At 41.7% G+C, this 16,566-nt stretch overlaps 1 protein-coding gene across 1 annotated transcript in view; it reads right to left on the bottom strand.

Moving 5' to 3' along the window:
* RELN (reelin) overlaps nt 1-16,566 on the bottom strand; it is a 293,644-nt gene that overhangs the window by 148,008 nt on the left and 129,070 nt on the right. Inside the window, exons 7-8 of the mRNA XM_054208749.1 lie at nt 9,525-9,621; nt 4,199-4,250 (exon numbers count right to left, since the gene is read on the bottom strand). Of these exons, the coding sequence (XP_054064724.1) occupies nt 4,199-4,250; nt 9,525-9,621 (149 nt within the window). The remainder of the gene's footprint in view (nt 1-4,198; nt 4,251-9,524; nt 9,622-16,566) is intronic.

Genomic DNA, 16,566 nt, shown 5'->3' with positions numbered 1-16,566 from the left:
ATTGAAATCATCTTTATCATGATTTTGTGGAAGGAAGAGTCCAAGCCCAAGATTTTTCTCCAAATAAAGCAAAAAAAACAACTTTTGGACCTTTGGCTAGTTCTTTGATTGCAAGACTGATGGCTTGATATTTAAAAATGGAGCTAAAGTGCCAAATGTTTGAAATGTTAGAAGATGTATTCCCCATCAGAAGATACTTTTTAACTTAAATCTCCCCACATCAATTTTGATTTAATATAAAATAGTGGGCGGAAGGGTAGATCTTTTTAGAAAATAAGGGGGAGGGAAGGAGAATTGCTAATTTGCTCTAGTAATGACAGAGGATCTTTGTGATAATGGCATAAAAGCTGAAGTTCTCTGAGGATTGTTCAAAAGTTTTACACAACAAAGCTGAAGAGTGGGAGCTTTGCTTATCGAGTTATTCCCATTTTCAAATTTGCTTAACAGCCCCAGAGTGATCTAGCAATACTAAGATGCAAGGAGCGAGCTACGGAACAAAGTTTTTCAAGGTAATGTAATATTTTCCATTAACAATTTTCACATTGTGAAACACACCGCTCTGAGGAGCACCTGGCCAGGGGGACAGGCTGAGTGTTGGTACTCATCACAGCACCTTCGTCTTCAGCTTGGTTTTTGACTCAGAGGCACTGTGGAGGAAGGAGGGATGGGAAGATCCTGCCAATGCTGAACTGCCCACGCAGAGCATGCACAGCCCACACACACCACAGCCACGGGAGCATATGCTCGGAGAGGACACCCAAGGAACAACGCATGAGCAGAACAGCTCTCATGCCTCGCGCCTTGGCATCGCTCCCTCGAAGCCTTTCCTCTTCTCCTTATGGGATTTCATGGGTCTCTTTTTTTCCTGTGTTTAGCTCAGTCGCTAATCTCTCAGTACTATGAGTCACCTCCCATCATAGTGGCCTACGGGAATGACAGATCATGTTCACCCCCGGAGAAGTTCAGGGATGTAGCTAAGGGGAAAAGCCTGAGCTTTGGAGTGAGAAATAGAGAATACTTCAGCTAATGAATCAGACTAACTCTGTGTGGCAGCTGAGTCCGGAGGCTTTTGTGCAACATCCTACAATCCCAAACTGTTGAATTAGACATTCTGCCCTGAGAGACCCCAAAGGCATTGCTTTAAATACCTCAATTAACAATCCCACTGAACATTAAGGAAACTGCTAGACTTTGTCTTTCACATGTCAGGGTTTCGTCTTGGAGAAATGTAGCCATGGATGATTAAGACATCCAAAGCAATTGAAATTTTCTGCACACTTGGGCAGAGAGTGCATGAATGTAAACATCACCCCAGCCCTGGACCAAAAGGCAATGCCACCAGCCCTGGGTGGCTCCCAGCGAATGCTGCGTGGCAGACAAGTTGCTCTCACTCAGAAAGGATACTGCACATTAACGTTGTCCTATGTGCTGAACCTTACTAATTACCTTTTTATCCTAATTAAGCCTTCATCTTAAGTGCGCCTTTTCAACCCTGCTGCCCTTTAAAGGGCAAGACTACCAAATAGGTGGTACATGAGGGACACTACACAGAATATCAATTAATGAAAAATTCACTAGGGTATTACCCTTCCTGAACATACGGTTTAAAAGGATCTGGGGTTTATGGTGAAATCAGGACAGGTTTTTTGCTTCATTTCCCAGTCCTCAACTGCTTATATACCTGCAAATACAAAATTCTATCTGATAATTAGTGGGAAGAGAAATCAAAGGGTATGCACTTTAATGTGGCCAAAGCTAGGTGATGAATTTAATATAAAGATACTCCCAAAAGATTACAGCTTAAGCTATTCCGCGGTCGATAGAAAGTGTTAAACATTCTTTAAAAAAAGGCAATTCCCTTGGATGAATCCCTAAATAGGGTTATGATTAAATCGGACATTTGGGAATAAGCTGGAAACCGGCAAATGCCTAGTTTAGATTTATGATTTGAAAGCCAAGTACTGCTGAGCTCAGCAGCAGTCCCCCGGCTCACGCCGGTTTTTATCAGTTACAAAACCAATCTGCACTGTATTTCAAGCCTAACAGAGGCACATGAGGAAATGTGATACATTTCGAACTTCAGGCTGAAATTTGATTTACTCTGATGTGCATCCACCCCTCTCCTGCTCCATTATACTGGGGATTTTACTGGTTCTCACTGGCACGGGTTAACGTATTCTTACCATATATGCATCGCAATCTTGTCATATAGGGTATTTCCTACTCAGCCTGCTCTTACCCTTTTTTTTTATTTGACCTTCCCCAGCTGATAGGAACAAAGGCTACTACTGAAATCCTAAGTCTAATTTTGAAACTCCTGGGATCCTGCACCCTTGCGCAGTTCACCTACAGCGGACACCAGCCACTGAGCTGTGACAGCAGACGTTTACGTACCAACCTGTTCAGCTTACACTGCTATGAACCACTCTGGGTCACTGTAAGAATAAGCCATAGAATCACAGAATCACAGAATGGTTCAGGTTAGGAGGGACCTTAAAGATCATCTAGTTCGCACCCCCCTGCCCTGGGCAGGGACACCTCCCACTAGACCAGGCTGCTCAAAGCCCCATCCAACCTGGCCTTGAACACCTCCAGGGATGATGGGGCATTGACAACTTCCCTGGGCAGCCTGTTCCAGTGCCTCACCGCCCTCACACTATAGAATTTTTTTCTGACATCTAATCTAAATCTACCCTCTTCCAGTTTAAAACCGTTACCCCATGTCCTATCACTACACTCCCTGATAAAGAGTCCCTCCCCATCTCTCCTGTAGGCCCCCTTCAGATACTGGAAGGCCCCTATAAGGTCTCCCCGGAGCCTTCTCTTGTCCAGGCTGAACAACCCCAATTCTCTCAGCCTGTCTTCATAAGAGAGGTGCTCCAGCCCTCTGATCATCTTTGTGGCCCTAGAAGATTTTTGTAAATTTTCCTGAAAAGCAAAATTCCTCCATCATTGCAAACTTGCAGCATTATAAAGGTCACCTATCCTTGGACATAGCCAAGGGTGGGAAGGCTTCTGCGGGCAAGTGACATGTCCTGGCAGATCAAGTGAGCTGCTCCCCTTTCACTGGCTGAATGAAACTGCAGGGCAGCTCCAGGCTGGTTTTCATTGGAGGTGTCCAATATTTATGCAATAGTTCAGTTTAGGAATGGGTACATTTTTCTGGCTTTTTAAAGACAGTCATTCAAAATAAAAGGATAGATACTAATCCTTAGAACTATTAACACTGCAGTCAATTGCAGGGTGACAGGTAATAATGACCTCAAATGGTTGAAGAAACAACTTCAGGTAAAAACAAATTTAAATGACGTATTTCCGAGCCCTCTAGGATTTTGATTTCCAATCCATTAAAAAACCCCAAGCTGCTTGCCAAGCTACCTGATAGCTCTTATTTCCAACTGAGGTTTCCAGAGTTTAATCACACATCTGCTGAGATACTTTTGGAGAATTGCTTTTTAAAAAATAGGAATATGATTTGGAAACACGTATCCAGGGGTCCACAGAGGAAGCAGGCTACATTTCCTGCTTACTTTTCTATTGAACCATTTATATCATAAAAACATTTTTCCTTCATATTTTGAACACTGAGATGTGAGTTAACAAATTAAGAGTGTTCCCAATTTGCCCTCAGCCCAAGCCACAGCTTGTGCCATAATTTATAGTCATAACTACACAGTGAAAATGTGCGATAACTTACAGCAGGTATTCTAAGCAATACAGCATACAACCACACTGTTACTAATATGAACTAAACAGCATTTAGTTTTGGTCTGCCCTACCTATTCTGTTTGTACTGATGTGTTAAAAACAGCACTACCCAGCCATAACTTGGAATACATCACAGCCTTAAAATGTTGAAAAAGTTCATTTCTTAGAAGCAGTAATCACACTTCAGAGAAAGAGCAAGAGATTATAATGTTATCCGTCAGGTTATAAAATAAATGAAAAAAACCAAAAACTCAAACACGACTACGCCTCCCCTCATCAGAGTATCCACTGGAGTTTCTCCTTTCCCAAATTGAGATTAGGAGCTCTAGATTAGGAGATGAATAAATGTGCAGCATTTTTAAAAATATTTTTTAATCCCTCATGTTGAGTGGAACATTGACCAGAAAGGTAAGCCTGAACTTGAGGGCCATTTTCCTTTGCAGAAATGACTTTTTACACTTTCTCAGGCGAAAGAGTAAGCTAAACTTACCAAGGGAAAATTGAAGGACGGATGCAGTAGTTGTATTAAGGCCAGTGGTGGTCTGCAGGATGAAAAGCAAACAGCAGAAAGGTTGTGTTAGAGCAGCAAAACAATACATTCATCACTTGTTTTTCTTTGAAAGCATGGAAACTCTCTGGATACCCAGATCTCCAGTGCATAAAACTATTACTTGCCAACCCTTTCAGGTTGAGTGAGTATGAACATTTCTGTTATGTCATTTTGATTATTGATACCTCATCACATGTCAAAGCTGAAAATTTCTTTCTTTCATTGCATTAATGTCTACAAAGCAAGCACATTCATGTGAAACACTGGCACTCGACCAGTATTTAGAAGATTGAAAACATGAACCTTGTGGTTTATGGTCAGCTTAGTATAAATATCCAGAATGGTTTTCACTTCTCCCAACACACAATTAGAATAAAAAATGATCATAAATAAATATGAAAAAATAACTTTAGGTAAACCTAAAATAATAAAATGAAATATTAAGATGGAATAACAGAACTAAGTCTTCAACAGTGAAGCAAACAAAACCTTGGTGATACTGCATAATAGATCACTGTTGACATCCACTGTTGAAAACACTGAGCAGCTCGCCCTGTATTCAGCACACCACCCTTCTTTGAGGCCTTTCTTCTTGCCTTCTTTCAACGCCCCCATGTTTCAATAGTTCACATTAGGACCATTTCCATGAAAATACTATGAGATAAAAAGCACTAGCGTGTTGTGAAGGACACCTATTTATTTTGAATTAATTTTGAAAGCTGGACTTAACTATACTCCTACATAACAAGCAAGGCAGAAGCATTGCCTAAGAACACTGCTTGATCTATTTATTTTGTCAAAGAGCTGAAAAATCATTGCAACTGTTCATCAAGCAGAAAGACCAACTGGACAACATCCCAAAAAGAGGAGACTCAAAATTTGGTTCATTCACTTTAGCAAAAGACCCAACAAAGATGTAATTTATCATTATAAACAGACTTTAGAGGCTACAGTGAAGAAGGAAAAATGTACAAGCAGAAAGACAATAGCAGCATTAGATCAAAAGAGAAAAGGAAAAAAGGCATGACCTGGCCAGACAGCAAGTTTACACAATCTTAAGAAAAGTCATCTAATTGGAAGAACAGGGACAGCAAACACTTTAAATAAATTAATCTGATATTTTTTCCAGTGATGTCTGCATCCTGGATTTTGAGACCTTGGAGCTGTCCGCCCCTGTCAGACCCTACGCATCAATACTTCATCTCATTTCCCATGACAGCAGCAACAGACTCTTCCATCGGATGCGCTCCTTGTGATCTGCATCCATGGACCACATCATATCGTGGTTATGCTACAGAGAAGTCAAACTTCTGAGCAAATTCAGCCCCAGAAATAAGGTCGTGGGGCTAGCAGGCTTTGGCTACCAGAGCTCAGCTGGCAGTCTGTATGGAGGCAGCTCCAAGCGGAGCACCTGGAGGACTTGAATGATCCTCCTGCTTTACTTGTATGAGTGATGTAGAGGAAATGGAATAGTAGATAAGAATGGAAAAAAAGTGGTAATCTGCAAAATATAGTTAAACATTTGAACTCATGGACACTAAACTGTCAATTTCTAAAAAAGCCAGCACCCAAGTAAAGATTAGACTCAATGACTTGGAAGATGCTACGTTCTTTCAAGTTCCCATTAACTATGGCAGTATTACAAAGGCAACTTCATCAGCATTTTGTAATGATGAACAGTACAATTTCTGCATAATTTCCCTGAGTCACACGGTGAAAGCAGTGATTCTTCCATTATCAGGTATTCCCGCGCTCTTTAATTATCTACTATGCAGATAAACATGAAAAGTGCTGAGAGAGACCTCTCTCATGTCTGAAGTCCCTTATTACCCTGTGCATCGCTGCATGAGACTGAACAAAAGCAAGTCCTACGTGCAGATGTTTTCTGACTGTTATTTAGGACTCTATTGACACAGAACAAAAGTTATGTCTCAGTCACCTGTATTGCCTTTTCTGTCTTCGGAAACTTTCAAAAGAATTTCCATATCTTTGCAAGTGTACATTCAGAATGTATATTCAAATGTATGTGATTAATAAATAGGCGGTAGCTCCCTCCATTCCCTTCCATGTACTAACATCAGCCTTTGGGTAGCTACATGCTAAGTCAGCTCAAAAAGCTGACTTTTGTTAAACTAATAGTCTTTTTCCTTTGCAAGTCAATTTTAACCCGGATTAATTTTCTGGTGTCTTTTGCCATGCGGCCCACCAATGCTCATATGGATGCCAACTCTCCCCCCGTCAGGAGGGGACAGGCGGTGATGCAGAAGACCAAAAGGGACTGGACTTCTTCCAGTGCTGGCATGCACCTTGTTGAGGTAGTCATGAAATGATGCCTTTGAAAGTAATGGATGGAGACCCGCATGAGTTTTTGGCGTGTTTTGTTTCTTTTCTACATGCATATTACATGCGGAGAGGAACTTCTTACAAATATTAAAGAATGGTATCTTCACTGAAATGCACTGAGGATTAGCTGATAACAAGACTACATGTGCTCTAGCAGGATGCATGGGAATTTAGGAAATTTATCACAGCTATTAATGCTCTGTGAACTAAGACAGAGGGACGTATTCCCAAGGCTTCACAATCATCTCAAACAGCAACCTTTAAAACTACCTGAATATTTGGCACTATCTGTACATAACTTTTAATTAAAATACAGTTTTGCTCTCTTTGGAATATTCCTAATGGGTAATTTTAGTCGTTAAGCAAGAATAGGGAAGCTGCATTTACATAAATCCTTTAAAAATACCAGCACATCCCCATTTAAGTCCATTCCATCAGGATTGATTCAGTATTAGGTATCACACTTACATTATGACAAATAACAAAATGCTTTTTGACTTGAGTTATGAATACCAGTTTACATTCAATTAATTATGTTGTGCAAGTTCTAGTTTGAAAACGAAACCCTTTATCAGCGTTCAGTGGCTCATATCACCAAGAAATTAAATGTATCAGTTATCACAGAAGAGGCATTCACGTAGACTTAGACTGTGTCGTGAATCATTTCAGTAATGCTTAGAAAAAAGCATTAGACTTACTAAAAACTTTTTGCAAAGTTGTGCAAGGGACTACTGAGTTCAGACGCTGCAGAGAGGCTGGAAGGGAGCCTTTAGTAGCTATTTTCCTTTGCTTGCAACACCTCTGGCTCTATACATCTTTCCAGGATTTTGCCAGTGGTAAATTCTCACCAAGAGCCATAGACAGTTGGCATTAAAAACCCTCTGCCTGCAGGAACAGGCGGCTGCTGGGAGTCAGGAGAATAGAGGGAGGTCAAGGAAGCAAACCGGCAGCTGTCATAGCTGTTGACATAATACATTTTGCAAATTCAACTCTTCTTGACTAAGTATTTTAAAGCAATAATGTGTCACTAGGAGCCATGAACAGGAACCGAGATTTCAAGAGCTGTTTCAAGCAGGAACAGAATAGGATTCAAATAGTAAAGGTGATAGAATAAAAATGCGTAATGACTGGAGAAATGGAAGAGGCTTTAAAACTTGTGACAGAAAGAGACATGTTGTGAAATCGGTGAAACGTGATGACAAATCAGAAACAAGTTGGTTCGAAGAAAATAGGGATTTAAACCTATGCCCATACACACAAATAAAACTAGGTCAGACCTCTGGCATGAACACCGTCCTGTGCTTGTCCAAGATGTTAAGCCATTAGCATGTTCCTTCAGAAAGATTTGATTTTTATGCAACACTGCCATAATATTTATAAACACTTTCATTATTAGGCTGCTAACTGTTTATAAGCATGATGATTTTTTCAGCTGATTATTTAATCACACCACTTTGGCATCATAATAAGTTTTTCCAAGTTCCTGATGCCATGGCAGTGCTATTTTACCACACGGTAATACAATACATACGGTTGAACACTAGATTTTGAAGCCAATTCATGATTACTAAGGATAGTCTAAATTACATATCAGCAGGGACAAGACAGCTAATTAATGAAATTTCAAACTCCCAGAGCTGGGACCCTGGGTTTGCTAAATACCATAAATAGATTGTTTTCAAAGGAGTATTACCTATGCTCAATACTACAACTAAAAATGAGTTAAAAAATTGGGAAAAATATCCCAGTGGTGTGACTTCATTTTTGCACAGGACATAAAACAATGCATCTCTTCTCAAGGCAGTTAATGAAGCGTAGTACATTCAAATAGGATTCAAAGTAGCAGAGAGGCAATTTAGCATCTCTGTCAGGGTTCCCCGGCTGGAGCTGGCTGTGAGGGAAATGACTGAAATTCTCCTTTATCTGTAAAACTTCTAAATTACTTTTATATGTGTTTATGACTTTCAGTCACCACACCAGCAATATCTACATTGCATTTGTGGAATTCTGGTCTCAGTTACGGATGTAAAATTAACCCTTTTAAAAGAATTGTCACTGTCTGAAATGAAGGGAAAATGCCTGGCCAAAACCACTTCTGTTTTATGGCCCTCTTCCATGTGTGCTCTTCAAATGGCTCTAATCAGCCTCTCCCTCCACTCAGAAGACTGCTGAAAACATGAAAATTAATTTTGAATTACACAGGCCTTGAGCTGGTCTTTTAATTTTTCAGTGCTTTCCAAAACTCCCGTTTTAAGTATATGGTTGCAGCTCGCTGCCCAGCATCGACACGTGGGCATTGGTTGTACATCCTTCACTTCATTTTCCACACCCAGATGATCCCTAGTGTTTCTTACAGAGATTTTATGACCAAACAACCCCCCCCAATGAAATTAATTCTGTCCCCTTCATCATGACTCAATTTGTTAGATAGGCTTTCCTGAGACTGGCAGGTGCTTGCTCCAGGCTGCATTTAAGTCTGTAGGATGCATTGTTCACAAGTCATGTTTTACAACCAAATTAACATTTGTCAACAGCGACAAGAAAAAATGGGACACAGCTAATAAAATAAGAGAAGAAAAACGAACCTTGTCTCTATTTCACTGTCAGGAATAAAAAGAGAATGATGCTAGTTTGACAACACAGTTCTATTTCCTTGTCTTTCCAGTATTTTTTACTTTAAGTAACTTGGATGCACACTGATCAAGACACTTTCCCTTGCAAATTGCAATAACCTTTGGTTAGCATCTCTAGTTAAAAACACTAGGATGTTCCTGGGGTCCTCTTTTATGGCCCTGTCACCTTACTTAAGAGCTTCTCCACTGAACTCCAAACTTTCAAAGCACACCAACATCTCTGCAGGCAACACAGCCCCGGTTCGTAGCCTGCAGTCCCAGCCCCAGCAGATGAGCCAGCCTTCACTTACCAGTTCTCTGGCACCGTACGGCTCGCAGAAAGTGACGGCGCTGCCGTGCATTATCACACCGCACTGCTCGCCAACCTCGCAGTTACTGCATTCAGACCTGCGGGAAGAACACACCACGTTCAAAATGGAAATCAGAAACCGTACGTTTGAGACCGCATCAGGCTTGCAAAATGGAAAATAAGAACTCTATAGCTTGACACTCAGATAAGTTGGACTGTTTTGTTATCATGGTGCTGAGCATAAAGGTTGAGCAACTGTACGTATGATGTACTACAGCTGCCTCTGGAGAATGGCCCTTGCGAATCAGCACTTGCTCTCTGCAAACTGTCCCCGCTGCAAGGAGTGTCCCTGCTCATAGACTGCGAAACCATCGCGCCATGGGAAACCAAGTTGAACTCTTACATATATAATCTCCCCTGAAGTTATTCTTCTTCCAAAATCCTTCTGCACATTCGATACACCGTATGCAAACCCACTGCTGCAGGGTTACCGTACAGAACAGCTCAGGAGAAGGGGGCAGGCTCAGCCCCACTCCAGCCCGCAGGGTTATCTACCCCAAAGTGCAGATTTGAGGCTGCAGACCCTACCCAAAACGGGGCACCGAGAGGCTCCTCCAGCCCAGCTGCTGTAACTCGCCTCTTGCTGCTGCTTTCTGTTCATATTTGCTATATCCCATATTCCTGGTAACAGAGAGTTGCCACTCTGTTCACCTTTAGGGGAAAAATTATGAAGAAAATCCCAGAGAGGCTGGTAAGTGCTGCTGAGCCAAGTAATTGCACCGCTCCTGATATTCCTTAACTGAAAATGAAGGACTCTGCAGGCAGTCTGACTGCGGAGCAGAGAGAAGGGCCTTCTCCCTCACCTTCGAGGATCAGGGTATCGGCTCGTGGCATGACCAGCAGATTTTCAAAAAATCTCGGAGATGTTCCCAGCCCCTGCCAAACTGCCTCCGATGGGGCTGACCAACATTGCCTTCAGCATCCAAAGCTCAGCTTTGATATCAAACCTACAGGCAAACATTTCCTCCTGGAGCAACTCCAAGCCTTCTTTTTTCTTGCTAATGTCTGTCTGTACTTTGATAACTGGTATTGTTAGAGTTTTAAGTGCAATGGACTTATGTAAGGGGCGTTTGGGCATTTTTTTCTTTGGCTTCTTTCACACAGAGTGCCTCAGACTTGGCCACCCTTTCTGACATAAAATGCCACCACAATACCCAATCCCGTATACACAGCCCAGATGTAGTTTAGTAGTGTGCAAAGGTTTGCTTTTCTTCTGTCTGTTCATTCTCCAGCTAATTTCTGGACGGCAGGTCTTACAGGAAATTGGATGGAAAGGAAGAAATCCCAAGGAGATTTCCAAGGACTTGCTGTCCACAGACATGAGAGGGTTTTCATTGATCTTAGTTGATTCCAATACAAACGTCCGTGGGGTTTTTTCACCTCTTTTCCAAATTTAAATTGCTTGTTTGCTTGCTTTTTTATTAATAAGTGTTGTGTTAAACCTCTGCAAGTCTTTCTGTAAAGACTCGGAGCAGGATTTTTCTGTTCCTGAATAACTGAAAACCATCATCCCGCCATGGTCCTGGATGGGGCAAATGAAATCTCCAGCTGCATTGCTAGGAAGGGGCTGGTAGCTCTGTCAGGTACCCCATGGGACTGGGGCAGCTCTTCCCTGCAGGCATCATGCGTCCAAAAGGCCTGAGTAGGGGAGGATGAGCTGCTGTGAATCCAGGTAGTGATAAGAAATAATCTTTAAATGAATTTTTAAAGTATGTGTTTAACTAAGTGGAGCTACCTCCTGCTCTGCTCCCCGCAGCAGACTGGGGCTCCCCACCACTCCCCGGCTCCTGGGAGACCTTCCCAGGGCAGCAAATGTGGGGCACTTTTGGCAGAACGAGTTAACTCTGTGCCGCGTACAATACCCTGCACAATACCCTGCAGGTCTGTGAGTGCTAAGCTGTGCTGAGTGATAGACGTTAGGTTTTCAGATGCATAGATGTGGTGAATAATTGATTGCATTTGTTATTTTACATCTCTCCAGTTGGTCCTGGGTGAATTCAGCACAGGACTGGCTTTCTTACGCCCAAGTCCATTACAGAAGTCAAAGATGAATGCCTTTTTCCCATTTTCCAAATCTCTCCCTTATTCTGAGATTTTATTAAAGGTCAGTTTCAGCTCCACTTCCCAAAACAAAGTCAGATGTAAAAAATCCTTGAGATTTTTTCTTGTATGAGCGTGTCAATAAAGTCATTCAGAACTTCACACTGAGACTATTTAGTATTTTGCATTTAAGTAGAAAATTAAATCCTCTAATAAAGTAACGTAGTTGCTATCGACTTCAAGGAGTTAATATACAAGCCACAGTTGGCCTATAATTTTATTTCTCATTATAAGGCAAGAAGAGAGCATGTGAGAGTACCAAAGTGTACTTTAAGAGAAAGTATAGAAACAGAGTTCACGGAGGATGTGTTTTGTCACTATCTAAATTTCACTTGATCTCTAAACTCTGATAGCTAAAGAACACAAGAACAGGAACTAGAAGAATACCTGGATTCTGGCTGTTTATGAGCATTATCTTCATGACCTGACTCCACATTTTGGGGTTTTATAGTGGAGCATCTGCCTGAACTCCTGATATGTGCAGGGAGAGGCAGATACGGCAGGAAAACTTTGCCTATCAACACTATGTAAGGAACACTTAGTCTCCCATAAAAGGTCAGGCTACATAATCTGAGGGATATTTTAATTTTGTAATTCTCATATTTCAACGAATACAAAGAGATTCAGCTGTTTATCTGTTCTGTTTCTGTAATGTCGTCTGGAAATCCAGAAACACTGTCCTTCTAATACGGCACTTTTTTCATCACTCATCTTTTCCGGGATGACTCCTCTCATAAGAAATTGGACGGCTGTTGGTAATCCTGATTCAAACCTTAGTGCTCTCTTTGAAACGTATTACCTCTGACAATAAATTGCTCAGTAGCTTGACAGAAATGTATGAAGAGTAAGATAATTGATCTGCTGTTCCTTAGATCATCGTCATCGTATTACGTGTTTAGAAATGATCCAATTTGCTCCTCTCCTGGTGCAGACAGGAAGGTTAATTTCTTTTCCATTTATACAAACGGGAGACAGTATTAATTGCCCTGGCTGGGTGCAGCTTTTCACATTCTCTTTCTCACCTGCCTGGTCTAAAATCTTAGCACGTTAAAATCACTTCAGCTTTCTCTTCACAGCTGGTACTCACTGCCACTGTTGACGTGTATCATATTCATCTAGATATCTCCTCTGCAGACCTGCCATCGCTCTCATCTCTGGCTTAGGGAGTCCCACCTCTCTCTGCTATTGTTCTTCACTTTGCTGAAGGGGAAACATCTGCTGTTTCCTCCTCCCTATTTGTCATCTCGTTTCCCTCTACAATACCTGAGTTTGTGGACATTATATTGACTGATGTCTTTTGTGATGTCTGGACTATAAAGAAGATAAACATCTCAAGCTGCCAAGAGATTTTAAAACATAAATCTTTCTGAAGTTTAATCCCGCAGTTTTAGTGCAATTTGGAAACCACTTTAGGACTTCTCTCTCCTGTCACAAAGCTTTCCTCCACCTCTTTGCCACTGGAAATATCACTGTACCTCTTCATCTCTCATATGCCATGAAGAAGTGATGGAACCCGTTTCTTATTGATTGATTTTACATGCTCAGCTTTTCTTCATGTCATCTTTGAAGAGCACGTCTTCTCTAAGTGATTGCTGTTTGGAATGCTGATAGGCTTTGAGATGAAACATTGCATCAAGTTGGGAAGGAGAGTTTAGTCAGCAACAGGCTTCTGCACAGTGTCTTTTTTAAATGTACTGAATCCCTTGTTGTCTACAGCCCTGCTGTTAAAAGTAAGTGTTTTATACAGAAACATACATTAATGCTAGCATCCCTTCTTTACTAATTTATGCATCTTCTTTTTCCCCTCTTTTTGTCTAAACATTAAATCATTTATCATAGGATTAAACAGAATATTTTTTCTAGATTTGTTCCTGGGTGGCCTGTTTTAGTTGTTATATAGCACCTTTTTTACATTCCCCTTTTATGGGGACATTTTATGAGGTCACATGGAGGCAAGATGATCACAGAAACAGGTGCTCAGTGACCCAGACAGTCTTCCAGATACCACCCATATTGGACCTCTTCTCATCCAGCCACTCCCTGGCCCTTCCCTGGCAAGTAGGACACGGTGCAGATTTCCCATCCCTACAGAGGAAATCGATTACTTCCGTGGTTCCTGAGCTTGCTGGACTAACACATTCCTATTGGTTCTCAGCAAGTCTCATGGGCCACCAGTCACTTGTACGTTAACTTCCACAGCTAATACACGTCAGATGTAAAATGTATTGGACTTTTATAAATGTGTGAAGCATAGTTATTTCACAAGCCAAAGAGATCTTTGTAAAGTTGGTGGCAAACGAGACCCAAGAAATGAGGAAATCTTTGCTTAAGCAAGCGGGCTTGTGCCTACGGGTTGGGGACTTTGGAAATAATCATATTCTGACATAATTGCACGCTGGAAGAAAAGAATATAAAAATTAGTTGGACATGCCACACAAGAAACTGCTCATGGTGGCTGAGCCCCAAGAAAACAAGAGATGAGACATGCTCCCACTCCTGCATTTCCAGCACAGAAATCCTCCCTGCTTCCTTCTCCTTATGTGTCCCCTCCTGCTGCCTCCTCCTCTCCTCATCCTTTCCCACTTTCCCTGTTCTCTCTTAGTCACCAATCTGTGATTTAGGTCAGAAACCCCTTCCCCAGTACTGTGATTTTTCTGTTTACAAAGAGCCACATCCCAGCCTTCCCTTTCTCCTCCCCTTGTAGCTCCAGAAACACTCCTAGCTGCTCCTTCCCTGCTCCTGAGCCTCTGAAGAAACAGATGGTTGCTGGGCTGGATGTGTCTTTTAATGCATTTGAAAGAGCAAAAATCCATAAAAAAACAGGCAGCCACTCTCGAAATCATACAGTGCCCTTGTGCAAAATAGTGATTTGATGTGAGGCCTCTCCCAGCGATGGAGTGACACGCCGGCTCTGCTGGGACTCATAAAATTAGACACACACAGAAGCTATAAAATGCTTTGCTTGTGCACTTGGACCGCATGTCTCTGCCAGAGCTGCACATGCCAGAAAGGGGATCAGGAGGAGCGGGACAATATTAATCACATCCAAGCCAGCGTTATGTAGGATTTGGGAAGAAAAGACCATAGGAAAACATAAATACTTCTCTTTTCATCTTCCCACAAATAATGGTTTCAGAAATTATTAGAGTGGCTTAGCCTAACCAGCCCCTGGTGAGGAGGTGCCGCTGGAGTACCGGCGCACACAAGGCAGCTGCCTCCGCACGCTCCCAGCGCAGCAGCCCGCGGTCTGAGCGGGGCTGGAAATACCGCGCTCGCAGCTACCGCAATTGTTTGTGATAAAGATGGGATTTTAGCAGCTGCCAGGGGAAAAAAAAAAATGCAATTTTAGGATGGATGGCGTAGACTGTTAATAATCCCTGATTTAACTCCCACTAGACAATCAAACAAGAATGAGCTTTCTGCCACTAAGCGGGTCTTCACTGGAGGCAGAGCTGCTGTAGAAATCCTTTATGCAGAGAAGCTCGTGACACCTCATGACAGTTTTCTTTTGCTTGTGCTCCGCTTCTGTTCAGCATTGCTGAAGATGTTGGCTTTCTGGTGTTATTACAGGAAAATCTGTCTCAGGATTGTGGCTAGTTTTGGGACCCTCTCTCCCAGCACACACCTCCCTGCACTGACCCACCAACCACGGTGGGTCAAGGTTACTCCAGGGGAACCAACCCCAAATCTTGGGGACAAAAGGAGCAGGAGACTGGGGGCTCTTTTAGTCTGAAATTTCTCTGTTGAGACTGCTGTAAAGCAAGGATGAATTTAAAGGTAAGAGAGCAATGGATAAATAAATTACAGAAGCTCCCAACAGACAGGCCCTCTGTGAGTTATGAGATGTCTGCAGGGAAATAATGCCTCCTCTCATTTCTTTCCACTCAAGTCCATTTAATACTCTGCTGCTAAAGCTATCTACCTTGGCAGCTATTCTGTAACCCATTAAGAGTCCTTGATCTATTCATTCCCATAAAAAAAGATATTTTTTTTTTATATTATAGTATTCCAGGTCCTTAATGCATCTGTCCAGAAAAACATATAAAGAGATGATACAAAAGGAACAAAAAGAGGAAAAATAGTAGGCACATACTAAAAAGTATTTCAATAAGTACGTGCAAAAGAAAAATATCCATAAAATTCCTAAAGCACAATCTTTTTACATGAGATGGTGGAACTGTGAAAGACCTGCACAGATGGAAAACTGTGACAAGCCTTAATGAAAAGGAAAATGAAGTCAGATTTCACAGAACATATGTATTCTGAACTAACAAATGCAGGTAACTGCTAAAATCCCCGTCAAGAACGTATCTGAAGACAAACTAATCCAGTAAAATATTTCTGTGTCTTGTATGAATTAAATCAATACAAATAATTATATTTATGAAATAGGATTGGAAGGAATAGAAAACTCAGTAATAATCTCATATAAAAAAAGGAGACTCCAACCTTCAAAACTTCATGTTAAGACCTATAGATGGGTTTATCTGGGTACAGTACGACCAGTAGAAATATTCACTCTACAGAATAGAATCGGTTTTGTACTATAAGAGACCTATAACTTCCTCTTTTGTGCTGTGCATACATATATCATATGAAATGGGACTCTACCACTGTGATCATTGTGGTGGTAAAATTATTAATATTTAAGATTGAGAGGTCCGGCTAAGAATCATCTTTGCTAAAAGAACATTCCTTTTGACTAGAAGCCACCAGTCTGCGATTGTTTCCAACTCACCACTCCTGAGCTAAGACAACACTGGGTGCACCACTCCCATGGGCTCCGCCAACAGCCATCTCTCCATCTTGTCATGTTATTTGCTGTTGGAGTCCTTAGAACTGTGCCAGCGACTCAAGGAGTCCACCTCTGCTGGTGATGGATA

This window comes from Rissa tridactyla, chromosome 1, assembly GCF_028500815.1.
Source record: "Rissa tridactyla isolate bRisTri1 chromosome 1, bRisTri1.patW.cur.20221130, whole genome shotgun sequence".
NCBI lineage: Eukaryota > Metazoa > Chordata > Aves > Charadriiformes > Laridae > Rissa > Rissa tridactyla.
This window is presented reverse-complemented; position numbering and strand designations above follow the sequence as displayed.